Raw genomic sequence first — 14,580 nt, 5'->3', positions numbered from 1 at the left:
TCTCCCTCTCCATTTCTAGGCCTCTTTATTAAGATGCTGAACTCCCAGGGCACAGGGTGCCAGGCCCCAGTGTGCAGGACTCTAGGATTTTAGGGAGGAAGGCAGTGCTCACCTTCAGGCGGGTGTCCAGACCCACCCTAAGTGACGATGATGACTACATCTGCCAAGACCATAAAACTACTATAACTATTAAACTATGCATTTGAGTAGTTGTGTCTGTAAATTGGGTTTCCCCAGTAGCTCAGCAGTAAAGAATCTGCCTGCCAATTGAGGAGATGAGAGTTCGATCCCTGGGTCAGGAAGATCCCCTGGAGGAGAAGACAGCAACCCACTCCAGTATTCTTGCCTGGAAAATTCCACGGACAGGGGAGCCTGGCAGGCTACAGTCCACAGGATGGCAGAGAGTCGGATGCCACTTAGCAACTGAGCACCAGACACAATACACACAGGCCTGTAAATTATGAAATGACAAGGATTCAGTGTCCTGGCCACACCTCACAGACTGCCCAGCAGTAAAACCTCCATCTCTGCCCACCTGCTGTGCCCACCACTGTCCTTCCAGAAAGTCTGCTCCCGGAAGTTGCAGACAGGAGTTCAGCCTGAGAAGATGAGGGGACTCTCTGTCAATGGGCACGACTGTAGCAGGGACACAGAGGGGGGACCACAGTGGCTCCGCATTCCGCTCACGAGCAGAGGAGTGTGGAGATGCTCCTGCTCGCTGAGTGGGTGGTAATTTCTCCTAGTCTCCTGAGCAGGTGAAAAGCCCACTCCTCTGTCAAGACAGCCTATTGTAAGAGAACATAAAGACTTCGCCCACGTGTCTGAAATATGAGTGACTGATGAATTAATTTCCCTGCTTTTGCTGTTGTTCAGTCCCTAGGTCATGTCTGACACTTTACGACCCCAGGAACTGCAGCACGTCAGGCTTCCCTGTCCTTCACGAGCTCCCAGAATTTGCTCAAACTCCTGTCCATTGAGTCAGTGATGCCATCCAACCATTTTATCCCCTGTCACCTCCTTATCCTCTTGCCCTCAATCTTTCCCAGCATCAGGGTCTTCTCCAGTGAATTGGATCTTCACACCAGGTGGCTAAAATATTGGAACTTTAGCTTCAGCATCAATCCTTCCAATGAGTTCAGGGTCGATATCCTTTAGGATTGACTGCTTTGATCACCTTGCAGTCCAAGAGACTCTCAAGAATCTTCTCCAAAACCACAGTTCAAAAGCATCAGTTCTTCAGCGCTCAGCCTTCTTTATGGTCCAACTTTCACATTCATACATGATTACTGGGTAAACCATAGCTCTGACTATAGGGACCTTTGTCGGCAAAGTAATGTCTCTGCTTTTTAATACACTGTCTAGGTTTGTCATATCTTTTCTTCCAAGGATCAAGAGTCTTTTAATTTTATGAATGCAGTCACCATCTGCAGTGACTTTGGAGCCCAAGAAAATAAAATCTGTCATTGTTTCCACTTTTTCCCCATCTATTTGCCATAAAGTGATGGGACCAGATGTCATAATCTCAGTTTTTGAATGCTGAGTTTTACTCCAGCTTTTTCACTCTCCTCTTTTACCCTCATCAAGAGGCTCTTTAGTTTCTCTTCTTCTGCAATTAGAGTGGTATCATCTCCATACCTGAAGTTGTTGATATTTCTCCTGGCAATCTTGATTCCAGCTTGTGAATCATCCAGCCCAGCATTTGGCATGCTGTACTCTGCATATAAGTTAAATAAGCAGGGTGACAATATATAGACTTGACGTATTCCTTTTCCAAAGTTGAACAAGTCCATTGTTGCATGTGAGGTCCTAACTGTTGCTTCTTGTCCTGCATACAGGTTGCTTGGGTATTCCCATCTCTTTAAGAATTTTCCACAGTTTGTCGTGATCCACACAGTCAAAGGATTTAGCACAGTCAGTGAAGCAGAAGTAGACATTTTTTAATTCCCTTGCTTTTTTTCTGAGATCCAGTGGCTGTTGGTAATTTGATCTCTGGTTCCTCTGCCTTTTCTAAACTCAGCTTGTACATCTGAAGTTCTTGGTTCACATACTGCTGAAGCATAGCTTGAAGGATTTTGAGCATAAGCTTGCTAATATGTGAAATGAGTGCAACTGTATGGTAATTTGAACATGCTTTGGCATTCATTTCCCTGAGATGAGGTTATTAGCAAAGAGAATATCCTGTACCCAGTTTGAACACAAACAATACACACAACACCTGCAATATTTACAGAGTGGGCTGCTCTGATCTACAGTTCCATCAACAGAAGGATTATCTTTCCAGGAAGTTCTCCTCCTGGAACTTACTTAGGCAGCAGCATTTCTGGAGCAACCAGAAGGGATGGAAAAGTCAAGAAAAGAGTGAATAAAGCTCCAGTCACTAAAGATGGAGTGTCTGCAGGTGAAACTCAGCAGGATACACAATTTTGGCCTGAATTTTAAAAACCAGAGACTAGCTTCCAGGTCGCACAGTCATCCATTAACAATGTGCCCTGGAATTTTCATTAACACATTGTAAAATATTTCAGCATATTTCTGAATTGTCATCAAAGAGTTAATGTCACTTTAAGGGATTCTATGCCATCTGGGGGATTGTGGATGGGCTGAAAACAGGCATTTCTGGAGAAAAGCACTTAGGTTCCTTTTTTGAACTGTCCTGCCCCCAGATTCCTCTCTGTAGGGCAATCCAAGAATTCCTAGGTCCAATTGGCTCTGAGGAGCAGACCTGGAAGAGCTTTGACAAGACCTCTGGCATAGCACACTGGAGAGAGAAACAACACCCCCTTCCTGGTCTGCCCACAGCCTGAGCCCCATCTGCATCTGGGTTTGTGCTCAGCTCCCCCTGCAGCCCTCCATCACTGTGTCCCTCAGAGCACAGTAGTACACAGCCGAGTCTGATGCTTGCACTGCCCGTTTCTGCAGGTGGAAGGAGCTGTCCTTCTTCACAAGAGTGGCCTGAAAACCTTCATGCTCTACCTTCTTGTCTGCTGTGAAGCCCTTCAGGAGGAGTTGAGGAGCTTTGTTGAGATGCTGGACATACCAGAAAAGATAGGGAGCTGACCTAGCAGTCTGGTAAGTGCAGCTCAGGGTCATGAGAGCCCCCTCTGAGACAGTCACTGGGCCTTCTGTCTGGTTCACTGAGTCACCACTGGTCCCTCCTACAAGAAAATCACTTTGTTATGATAGAAATGCACAGGAGAGGAGTTTTCAGACAGAGAAGAAAAATAAAACTTACCTACAGTTATAGGAAAGTGAAAAATCATCAAGTTTTAGAATAAAATACTACTTACTGAATATTAAGATGATCAGAAGAACTGAGTGAGTGACTGAATGCATGTATGCAAAAGAATACGGTCCTTGTTCCCTGGAATACACCAGTCTAACGAATCTAGTCTCCATCTGGATGTTACAGAAGCTCTTCACTGAGAAATGAGAGCCCCTTTCTGCACAGCGGCAATATTCTGTCTCGTGGCTACAAAGTAGGCAAGTGAAACCGGCTCCTGAACACAAGGAGGAACCGCATCTGAAGGAAGCCCCGCCTTCTGGTGGTGGTCGTGAGAATTGCACCACAGTCAGGTCTGACCTATTCCTCTTGATAACAGCTTGTGGGGTTACATACAGGAGAATGGGACAGGACCCTAAGAAGAGAGTCCTAAGCATAAGCGTGTTTAGGGAAATACTCTATTATTACTTCCATAATTTTTTTCATGGCACAGCTATCTCTAGTTTCACAAGAAACCCCAGTTACAGTTTCTAGATGGAATAGTCAGAGGTTTCTCCCTCGCGTATGTCTCCGATTCCCGTGGGTCAGAGAAGGATCCCTCTGTATGGAAAGTGCTTCCTCCTCTCCCCAAGTCATTTCTCTGAAGTAGTTATATTCATGTTGACTCTGTCAACATGCCATGGAGAAAATTTTATCTAAGGCAGGTGTCATATAACGTGTAGTTAAATGATAAGGTTATTATCCTGATTTATCTAGGAATGACAGATTTGTAAAACACAGTAAAAATAAAATACGTGACTTCTTTTTCACTGATAATGGTAGAGTTGGTCTTCCAACTAGAAAACTATTTTTGGACCTTGAACATCAGGTAGCACCGAGATAAGGAAAACAGATGATATGACCACAAACACTGCCCAGCTTACTTCCTGGAGGCAGTTTCTAGGCACCAGTGCATGAGGGATTTACCTAAAATAGTGCAGCTGTCTCTCTGTAGGATTGAGACAGAATAGGAGAACGGAGATCCTGAAAAACCTAAAACTTGTGGACCTCTGTACCAAAGGGGAGGAACGTTGACAAAAAGACAGAAAGAGAGAGAAATAAGTGCAAGGCAGGGTTTGGGGGAGAGAGTGGCGGGGAAGAGTTGGACCATCCTGGATGACAGCAACCTTACAGCTTTAGCCTCATGAGGCACAGGTGACCTTACTTAGGTAACCTGGTTCTTGAAACATCTTTTTACATCTTGTCACATTCTTGCTTTAATTCAACTAAGTATTGTTTTTTAGAATGCCAAGTTTAGATGCTGAACATATTAGCCAGACACTCTTCATTCCAGAGCCATGTGTGTGGTATTTATCTGTCTTCTGTTTGTTTATTAGGGATTCAGGAATCTCAATGGAAAGAACTGTTTGCTCACTGTCTGTCAGCCTGTTTGTCTAGTTCCCTGTGAAATTATTTGTGCTAGTGAAGTGAACCCAGCAGAAGATTTAATGGGGTCATTTCATAGCTTGTTCTTTTCTCTAGGATTGGGTTTACTTCATGCAAAGTCTAACTATAATATGGTAAGAAGTCAGAACATTGTTCTTTGGTGACATAAACCATTTTAAGGCTTGGGGACGTTGTGGCTGCAGACAGCTGTGAGGGTGCCTTAAACGGGCTCTCAATGTTGTCAATCCAGTAACAACGGCTGTGACTAAGTCAGCTGAACTCAAGAACAGTCTTCTTCAAATGTGCCTTTTTTAACTACTGAGATTTTCTCCCCAGTTAAAATGAACTTTGTTAGTTCTTCCCAAAACTGGGATCATTTTTAATGCACATCTGATGCTGAGCTGTCCTTTGTGCTTGTTTTGTTCTTTTGTCTGTACCAGGTCTTAGTTTAGGCTTGTGGGATCTAGTTCCCTGACCAGGGATCAAACCTGGGCTTCCTGCAATGTGAGTGCAGAGAGTCCCAGCCACTGAACCAACGCTCTCCCTAAAATGAGAATCTTGAGTTGAAGTTATCATGCTGGCAGGACTCTCTGGCTCAGCAGATCACCTAGATTCTCTTGAACTCCTGTGCATTTTCAGGAATCACTCCAACATTCATTCTGGAAATTTACAGGGTTGTCTACAATGTGGAAACAAAAATGAGACACATTTCCTACCTCAAATTCCTTTCAGTTGATTGAGGAGCAAGTGAGAAAAAAAAAAAATCCTATGCCCTGTCTGTACTCCCACTACGTGGACCCCAGTACTTGAAACGAGGGATCAGACAGAAAGCAGAGAACTGAAGCAGTTACTACCAGGGAAATAAAACCTGCTAGAATACTTTATTTTCCCACCATTAAGATTTGTTTTTGTTCTTTCATCTCCCTCTCCATTTCTAGGCCTGTTTATTAAGATGCTGAACCCCCAGGGCACAGGTGGCCAGCCCCCAGTGTGCAGGACTCTAGGATGTTAGGGAGGAAGGCAGTGCTTACCTTCAGGTGGGTGTCCAGATCCACCCTAAGTGACGATGGTGAGTGCATCTGCCAAGACCATAAAAATACTATAACTATTAAACTCTGCATTTAAGTAGTTGTGTCTATAAATTGAGCTTCCCAGGTGCTAAGTGATAAAGAATCTGCCTGCCAATTGAGGAGATGAGGTTTCGATCCCTGGGTGAGAAAGATCCCCAGGAGAAGGGAATAGCAACCCACTCCAGTATTCTTGCCTGGAAAATTCCATGGACAGAGGAGCCTGGTGGGCTACAGTCCATGGCGTCGCAAAGAGTCAGACAAAACTTAGCAAATCAAGCACGCCTACAAATTATGAAATGACAATGATTCAGTATTCTGGCCACAACTTCAGCTTCAGCATCAGTCCTTCCAATGAATATTCACAGTTGATATCCTTTAGGATGGACTGGTTTGATCTCCTTGCAGTCAAGGGACTCTCATGAGTCTTCTCCAACCCACAACTAGAAAGCATCAATTCTTTGGCAATCAGCCTTCTTTATGGTCCAACTCTCACATCTGCTAGGGTCCAGCCTCAGCAGGATCCAGGGGTACCCCTAGGATGAACGGCGTCAGAGAGAGAGAGAGAGAGAGAGAGCAGACTGGGGTGTGTGCAGCAGGGTCTGGCATTGCTTTATTTTTTATCGTAGCTTTTATACCCTAAGTTAGTACATTTCTAAGGGGAGGTGAAAGATAAGCATACAAAGTTTAGTTTAACATTACCTCAGTTTGTCCTTCCTGAAACCAGGGTGTTTTCTGCATACTTCTTTGTTTATGAGAGTCTTCTTTCATAGTGGATCTTTGTACATTATCTTCTGGCCTTGGGGCTTATTAACATTTTATGACCTAGGTGAAGGCAAAGCTGTTTTCCGTAGTCTATTATTTATTGTTCTATTTTGCCTTGAGCTTAGCAGAAAACAGAAAAGTTGCAGTCTTGTGGTAGAGCAGGTTGCAACATAGCAGAAATACAATCCTGTTAACACAAAGGTCAGTCTTTTTGCAAAAGTTCTCAGCTAAATTTATCTAAAAAGTTTACCACACAAAGACTCTGCGGCTCTGGTGAAGCAGCCTCTATTTTAGCACTCTTGGTTAAAATTAACAATCCTTAACTCTTATTTTTCTAAATCTTTAACTATAACCACTTTTAGAATAATATTTTTGTGTTCTCTAATAGGGCCCCCTTACCCCCCGAAGGGCTCTGTGACCATTAGGGCCTTTTGTGATCAGGTTCTTTATGCTGTTTATGATTAAGGTGTTGTGAGCAGCCATGTGCATTAGTACGCATTTGCCAAACAAGCCAGAGTGCCAGCAGAAGGGTTTTTACTTGAAACATTTCCTTCATTCCTGGCCCCTTCATACGGAACCAGCGTCCAGGAGATTTATTGATTAGGGTTCTGTGTTGGTCTTTATTTAGTGAAAGAGGAGCAGGAGAGCTCTTGGCAGGCAACGCAAAGATCCGCAACAGGACGAACAAGGACAACAGCAAGAGGGGGAGGCTACAGGGTGGGGTAGAGGCCGGGGTCAACCTGGAGGGTCCCTTGTAGTCTGAACAGCCTTGCGTTTCAGGTCTTCTCCTCATGAACTTGTCATGGGTGGGATGTCCCATAATGGCTCCCGGCACACATCCATTCATGATTACCGGGAAAACCATAGCTCTGACTATATGGACCTTGCCGGTAAAGTAATGTCTCTGCTTTTTAACATGCTGTCTAGGTTGGTCATAGCTTTTCTTCCAAGCAGCAAGCATCTTTTAATTTCATGGCTGCAGTCACCATTTGCAGTGATTTTGAAGCCCAAGAAAATTAAATCTGTCACTGTTGCCACATTTTCCCCATCTATTTGCCATAAAATAATGGGATTGGATGCCGTAATCTTAGTTTTTTTAATGTTGAGTTTTAATCCAGCTTTTTCACTCTCCTCTTTCATCTGCATCAAGATGTTCTTTAGTTTCTTTTCACTTTCTTCCATCAGAGTGGTGTCATCTGCATATCTGAGGTTGTTGATATTTCTCCTGGTAATCTTGATTCCAGCTTTTGAGTCATCCAGCCCTGCATTTCACCTGATGTACTTCACATATAAGTTAAATAAGCAGGGTGACAATATATAGCCTTGATGTACTCCGTTCCCAATTTTGAACCAGTCCATTATTCCATGTGTAGTACTAACTGTTGCTTCTTGTCCTGCATACAGGATTCTTGGGTATCCCCATCTCTTTAAGAACTTTCCACAGTTTGTCATGATCCACACAGTCAAAGGCTTTAGTGTAGTCAATGAAGCAGAAGTAGATTTGTTTTTAAAATTCCCTTGCTTTTCCTGTGATCCAGCAGATATTGGATCTGCTCTGGTTCCTCTGCCTTTTCTAAACCCAGCGTCTATATTTGAAATTCTTGGTTCATGTACTGCTGAAGCATAGCTTGAAGGATTTTGAGCATAATCTTACTAGCATGTGAAATGAGTGCAACTGTATGGTAATTTGAACATGCTTTGGCATTCATTTCCCTGAGATGAGGTTATTAGCAAAGAGAATATCCTGTACCCAGGTTGAATAAAAACAATACACACAACACCTGTAATATTTACAGAGTGGGCTGCTCTGATCCACAGGGCCCTTGACAGAAGGAATACCTTGTCAGAAACTCTCCTCTTGGAACTTACTTAGGTAGCAGCATTTCTGGAGCAACCAGAAGGGATGGAAAAGTCAAGAAAAGAGAGAATAAAGCTCCAGTCACTGAAGATGGAGTGTCTGCCGGTGAAACTGAGCAGGATGCACAATCTTGGCCTGAATTTTAAAAACCAGAGACTAGCTTCCAGATCACATAGTCATCCATCAACAATGAACCCTGGAATTTTCATTAACACATTGTGAAATATCTCAGCATATATAATCTGAGTTGCTGTTGAAGAGTTAATATCACTTTAAGGGATTCTATGCCATCTGGGGGCACGTGGATGGGCTGAAAACAGGCATTTCTGGAGAAAAGTGCTTAGGTTCCACTTTACACTGTCCTGCCCCAGATTCCTCTGTAGGTCAATCCAAGAATTCCTAGGTCCTTGGCTCAGAGTATCAGAGCTGGAAGTGCTTTGACAGTACCTCTGAGAGAGAAACAACGCCCCCTTCCGGAGCTGCCCGCAGCCGCAGCCGGAGCCCCATCTGCATCTGGGTTTGCGCTCAGCTCCCCCTGCAGCCCTCCATCACTGTGTCCCTCAGAGCACAGTAGTACACAGCCGAGTCTGATGCTTGCACTGCCTGTTTCTGCAGGTGGAAGGAGCTGTCCTTCTTCACAAGAGTGGCCTGAAAACCTTCATGCTCTACCATCTTGTCTGCTGTTAGGCCCTTCAGGAGGAGTTGAGGAGCTTTGTTGTGATGCTGGACATACCAGAAAAGATAGGGATCTGAATATGAGGCCTGGTAAGTGCAGTTCAGGGTCATGAGAGCCCCCTCTAAGACAGTCACTGGGCCTTCTGTCTGGTTCACTGAGTCACCATTGGTCCCTCCTACAAGAGAATCACTTTGTTATGATAGAAATGTACAGGAGAGGAGTTTTCAGTCAGAGAAGAAAAATAAAACTTACCTGTTATCATAGGAAAATGAGAAATCACTTTAGGATAAAATGCTACTTACCAAGTATTAAGAAGATGAACAGAACTGAGTGAGAGGCAGAAAACATTCTGGCGACAGTCCTTGTTCCCTAGAAACATCAAATCTAGCAAAGTTAGTCTCAGCTGGATGTTACAGAAGCTCCTCACTCAGAATATGGGGACCCCTTTCTGCACAGCAGCAGTCATCTGTCTTGTGGCTACAGAGGAGGCAAGTCAAACCAGCTCCTGAATACAAAAAGGAATCGCATTTGAAGGAAGCCCCGCCCTCTGGTGGTGATGTTAAAAATTACACCACAGTCATATCTGACCTCAGTTCAGTTCAGTAGCCCAGTCGTGTCCAACTCTTTGAGACCTCATGGACAGCAGCAGGCCAGGCTTCCCTGTCCAACACCAGCTCCCAGAGCTTGCTCAGACCCATGTCCATTGAGTCGGTGATGCCATCCAACCATCTCATCTTCTGCCGTCCCTTTCTCCTCCTGCTTTCAATCTTTCCCAGCATCAGGGTCTTTTCTAATGAGTCGGCTCTTCACATCAGGTGGCCAAAGTATTGGAGCTTCAACTTCAACATCACTCCTTCCAGTGAATATTCAGAGCTGATTTCTTTTAGGACTGACTGGTTTGATCCCCTTGCAGTCCAAGGGGCTCTCAAGAGCCAACGGGTTCTCTTTTGAACACCATAGTTCAAAAGCATCAATTCTTCGGCGCTCAGCTTTCTTTTTTGGTCCAACTCTCACATCCATACATGACTACAGGAAAAACCATAGGTTTGACTATATGGACCTTTGTCAGCAAAGTAATGTCTCTGCTTTTTAATATGCTGTCTAGGTTGGTCATAGCTTTTCTTCCAAGGAGCAAGTGTCTTTTAATTTCATGTCTGCAGTCACCACTTGCAATGTTTTTGGATCCTTAGACAATAAAGTCTGTCACTGTTTCCATTGTTTCCCCATCTATTTGCCATGAAGTGATGGGCCTGGATGCCATGATCTTAGTTTTTGAATGCTTAGTTTAAAGCCAGCTTTTCACTCTCCTCATCCTGACCTACTCCTGACCTAGTCCACCTGATGAAAGTTTGTGGGGGACAGGACTCTAAGAAGAGAGCCCTAAACACAAACATGCTTTGAGAAATGTTCCATTATTACATCCATTGTTTTCTGTGTGGTATGATATCACTAGCTTTGCAAAGAATGCCAATGAACAATTTTTAGGAGGAATAGTCAGAGGGTTTCTTCTTTACATATGTCTCCATGATTCCCATGGGTCAGAACAGGGCCCCTCTGCATGGAAAGTGCTCCCTCCTCTCCCCAAGACCTTTACCTGAATTAGCTCTATTCATCCCCAAGACACAGCCAACATGCTGCTGGAATGTTGGAATGTTACATAATGTTGGAAACATCTAAGTCAGGTCTCAAACAATGTGTGGCTGAACGATCAGGTGAATGAATGATCCCTGTGCCCTGTGCTGGGCTCAGTCGCTCAGTCGTGTCTGACTCTTTGTGGCCCTAGAGACTACAGCCTGCCAGGCTCCTCTGTCCGTGGGATTTTCCAGGCAAGAATACTAGAGTGGCTTGCCATGCCCTCCTCCAGGGGATCTTCCCAACATAGGGATTGAGCCAGAGTCTCCTGCATCTCCGGAATTTCAGGTGGATTCTTTACCCATCCAAGCCACCTGACCATTTAAGGCAGATCTCAACTAATGTGTGGTTGAATGAGCAGGCTATTACCCCTGTCCATCATAAAATGTCATATTTGTAAAATTAAAAAGTAAATTGCTGTTACTTCTTTTTACTGATAAAGGTACAGTCAACCTTCCAACTGGAAAACTGGACAAAATATATGAGACAAGTTGTGGATCTTGGACATCAGGTAGCACAGAGGTAAGAAAAACAGATGAGATGAGCCAGGACATCGCCCAGCTTTCTTAATGGAGGCAGCTTCTAGGCACCAGTGCATGAGGGATTTAAAAAAAATGGCCCAACTGTCTCACTGTGAGATGGAATAATATTTTGGGGATCCTGAGGAACCTAGAAATTTGTGGACCAGTGTACCAGAGAGGAGGGACGTGGGCAAAGAGAGAGAGGGAGAGAGATGAGGGCAAAGAGGTGGGGGGAGGAGTCACTGTGAATCCTGGACTGAGTACTGATCTGTAAGTAAAGAGAGAAGACCCAATGAGTCTGGTAAACCTCCCTGAAGGGGCCTCCTTTGGGGCCTGGACCCTACTTGGATGACCGCCACCTCACACCTTTAGCCCCATGAGGGACAGGTGACCTTACTTAGGAAACCTGGTTCTTGAAACATCTTTTTACCTCTTGTCACTTCTTGCTTTAATTCAACTAAGTATTATTTTTAAGAATGTCAAGTTTAGACGCTGAATATATTAGCCAGGCACTCTTCATTCCAGAGGCGTGTGTGTGGTATTTATCTGTCTTCTGTTTATTTATTAGGGATTCAGGAATCTCAGTGGAAAGAACGGTTTGCTCACTGTCTGTCAGCCTGTTTGTCTAGTTCCCTGTGCAATTGTTTGTGCCACTGAAGTGAACCCAGCAGAAGATTTAATGGGGTTATTTCATAGCTTGTTCTTTCCTCTAGGATAGGGTTTATTTTATTCAAAGTCCGACTATATTATGGTAAGAAGTCAAAACATTGTTCTTTGCTGACATAAACCATGTTAAGGCATGGAAACGCTGTGGCTGCAGACAGCTGTGAGGTCGCCTTACACGGGCTCTCAGGGCAGTGCTGTCAATCCAGGAACAATGGTTGTGACTAAGTCAGTTGAACTCAAGAACTGCTGCTGCTGCTGCTGCTGCTAAGTCGCTTCAGTCGTGTCCGACCCATAGATGGCAGCCCACCCGGCTCCCCCATCCCTGGGATTCTCCAGGCAAGAACACTGGAGTGGGTTGCCATTTCCTTCTCCGATGCATGAAAGTGAACGTGAAGTCGCCCAGTCGTGTCCGACTCTTAGTGACCCCATGGACAGCAGCCCACCAGGCTCCTCCATCTGTGGGATTTTCCAGCCAAGAGCACTGGATTGGGGAGCCACTGTCTTCTCCAGAACTCAAGAACAGGCTTCTTCAAATCTCTACAGAGATTTTTTCGCCAGTTAAAATGAATTTTGTTAGTTCTTACCAAAACTGGGATCATTTTTAATGCACAACTGTGCTAAATTGTTCTTTTTGCTTGTTTTTTGTCTGCAGCAGGTCTTAGGTTAGGCTTGTGGGATCCAGTTCCCTGACCAGGGATCAAACCTGGGCCTCCAGCAATGTGAGTGAAGAGTCCTATTCACCGAACCAACCCTCCACCTAAAATTAGAATCTTGAGTTGAAGTTATCATGTTGGCAGGACTCTCTGGCTCAGCAGATCACCTAGATTGTCTCAAACTCTTGTGCATTTTCAGGAATCCCTAGCTTCCAGCATTCATTCTGGAAATTTACAGGGTTGTCTGCAATGTGGAAACCAAAATCAGGTAAAATTCCTATCTCAAATTGCTTTCAGTTGATTGAGAAGCAGGTAAGCAAAAAAAAAAAAAAAAAAACAATCCCATGCCCTGTCTGTACTCCCACTAGCCTTGACCCCAGTACATGAAATGAGGGATCAGACTGGCAGTAGAGAGCTGATGCAGTTACCACCAGGGAAATAAAACCTGCTAGAATACTTTTTTCCCCACCGTTAAGATTTATTTTTGTTCTTTCATCTCCCTCTCCATTTCTAGGCCTGTTTATTAAGATGTTGAACCTCCAGGGCACAGGTGGCCAGCCCCCAGTGTGCAGGACTCTAGGATTTTAGGGAGGAAGGCAGTGCTCACCTTCAGGCGGGTGTCCAGACCCACCCTAAGTGACGATGATGACTACATCTGCCAAGACCATAAAACTACTATAACTATTAAACTATGCATTTGAGTAGTTGTGTCTGTAAATTGGGTTTCCCCAGTAGCTCAGCAGTAAAGAATCTGCCTGCCAATTGAGGAGATGAGAGTTCGATCCCTGGGTCAGGAAGATCTCCTGGAGGAGAAAATAGCAACCCACTCCAGTATTCTTGCCTGGAAAATTCCACAGACAGGGGAGCCTGGCAGCTACAGTCCACAGGATGGCAGAGAGTCGGATGCCACTTAGCAACTGAGCACCAGACACAATACACACAGGCCTGTAAATTATGAAATGACAAGGATTCAGTGTCCTGGCCACACCTCACAGACTGCCCAGCAGTAAAACCTCCATCTCTGCCCACCTGCTGTGCCCACCACTGTCCTTCCAGAAAGTCTGCTCCCGGAAGTTGCAGACAGGAGTTCAGCCTGAGAAGATGAGGGGACTCTGTGCAATGGGCTCGATTGTAGCAGGGACACAGAGCGGGGACCAGAGTGGCTCTGCATTCCGCTCATGAGCAGAGGGGTGTGGAGATGCTCCTGCTCGCTGAGTGGGTGGTAATTTCTCCTAGTCTCCTGAGCAGGTGAAAAGCCCACTCCTCTGTCAAGACAGCCTATTGTAAGAGAACATAAAGACTTCACCCACGTGTCTGAAATATGAGTGACTGATGAATTAATTTCCCTGCTTTTGCTGTTGTTCAGTCCCTAGGTCATGTCTGACACTTTACGACCCCAGGAACTGCAGCACATCAGGCTTCCCTGTCCTTCACGTGCTCCCAGAATTTGCTCAAACTCCTGTCCATTGAGTCAGTGATGCCATCCAACCATCTTATCCTCTGTCACCTCCTTATCCTCTTGCCCTCAATCTTTCCCAGCATCAGGGTCTTCTCCAGTGAATCGGTTCTTCACATCAGGTGCCCAAATATTGGAACTTTAGCTTCAGCATCAGTCCTTCCAATGAATGTTCAGGATTGATATCCTTTAGGATTGACTGCTTTGATCACCTTGCAGTCCAAGAGACTCTCAAGAATCTTCTCCAAAACCACAGTTCAAAAGCATCATTTCTTCAGCGCTCAGCCTTCTTTATGGTCCAACTTTCACATTCATACATGATTACTGGGTAAACCATAGCTCTGACTATAGGGACCTTTGTCGGCAAAGTAATGTCTCTGCTTTTTAATACACTGTCTAGGTTTGTCATATCTTTTCTTCCAAGGATCAAGAGTCTTTTAATTTTATGAATGCAGTCACCATCTGCAGTGACTTTGGAGCCCAAGAAAATAAAATCTGTCATTGTTTCCCCTTTTTCCACATCTATTGGCCATGAAGTGATGGGACCAGATGCCATAATCTCACATTTTTGAATGTTGAGTTTTACTCCAGCTTTTTCACTCTCCTCTTTTACCCTCATCAAGAGGCTCTTTAGCTTCTCT

The 14,580-nt window shown here is 44.6% G+C and overlaps 1 gene segment (V, D, J or C); it reads right to left on the bottom strand.

The window, feature by feature from the left end:
- Positions 1-2,795: 2,795 nt before the first annotated feature.
- Positions 2,796-8,842, bottom strand: LOC122705728. The segment is given in 4 exon segments: positions 2,796-3,155; positions 3,288-3,469; positions 4,144-4,208; positions 8,783-8,842. Coding segments are annotated over 4 exon segments (633 nt in total).
- Positions 8,843-14,580: the final 5,738 nt, after the last annotated feature.

This window comes from Cervus elaphus, chromosome 12, assembly GCF_910594005.1.
Source record: "Cervus elaphus chromosome 12, mCerEla1.1, whole genome shotgun sequence".
NCBI lineage: Eukaryota > Metazoa > Chordata > Mammalia > Artiodactyla > Cervidae > Cervus > Cervus elaphus.
Note: the sequence above shows the minus strand (reverse complement) of the source record. Positions and strands in the feature narration are given on the sequence as shown.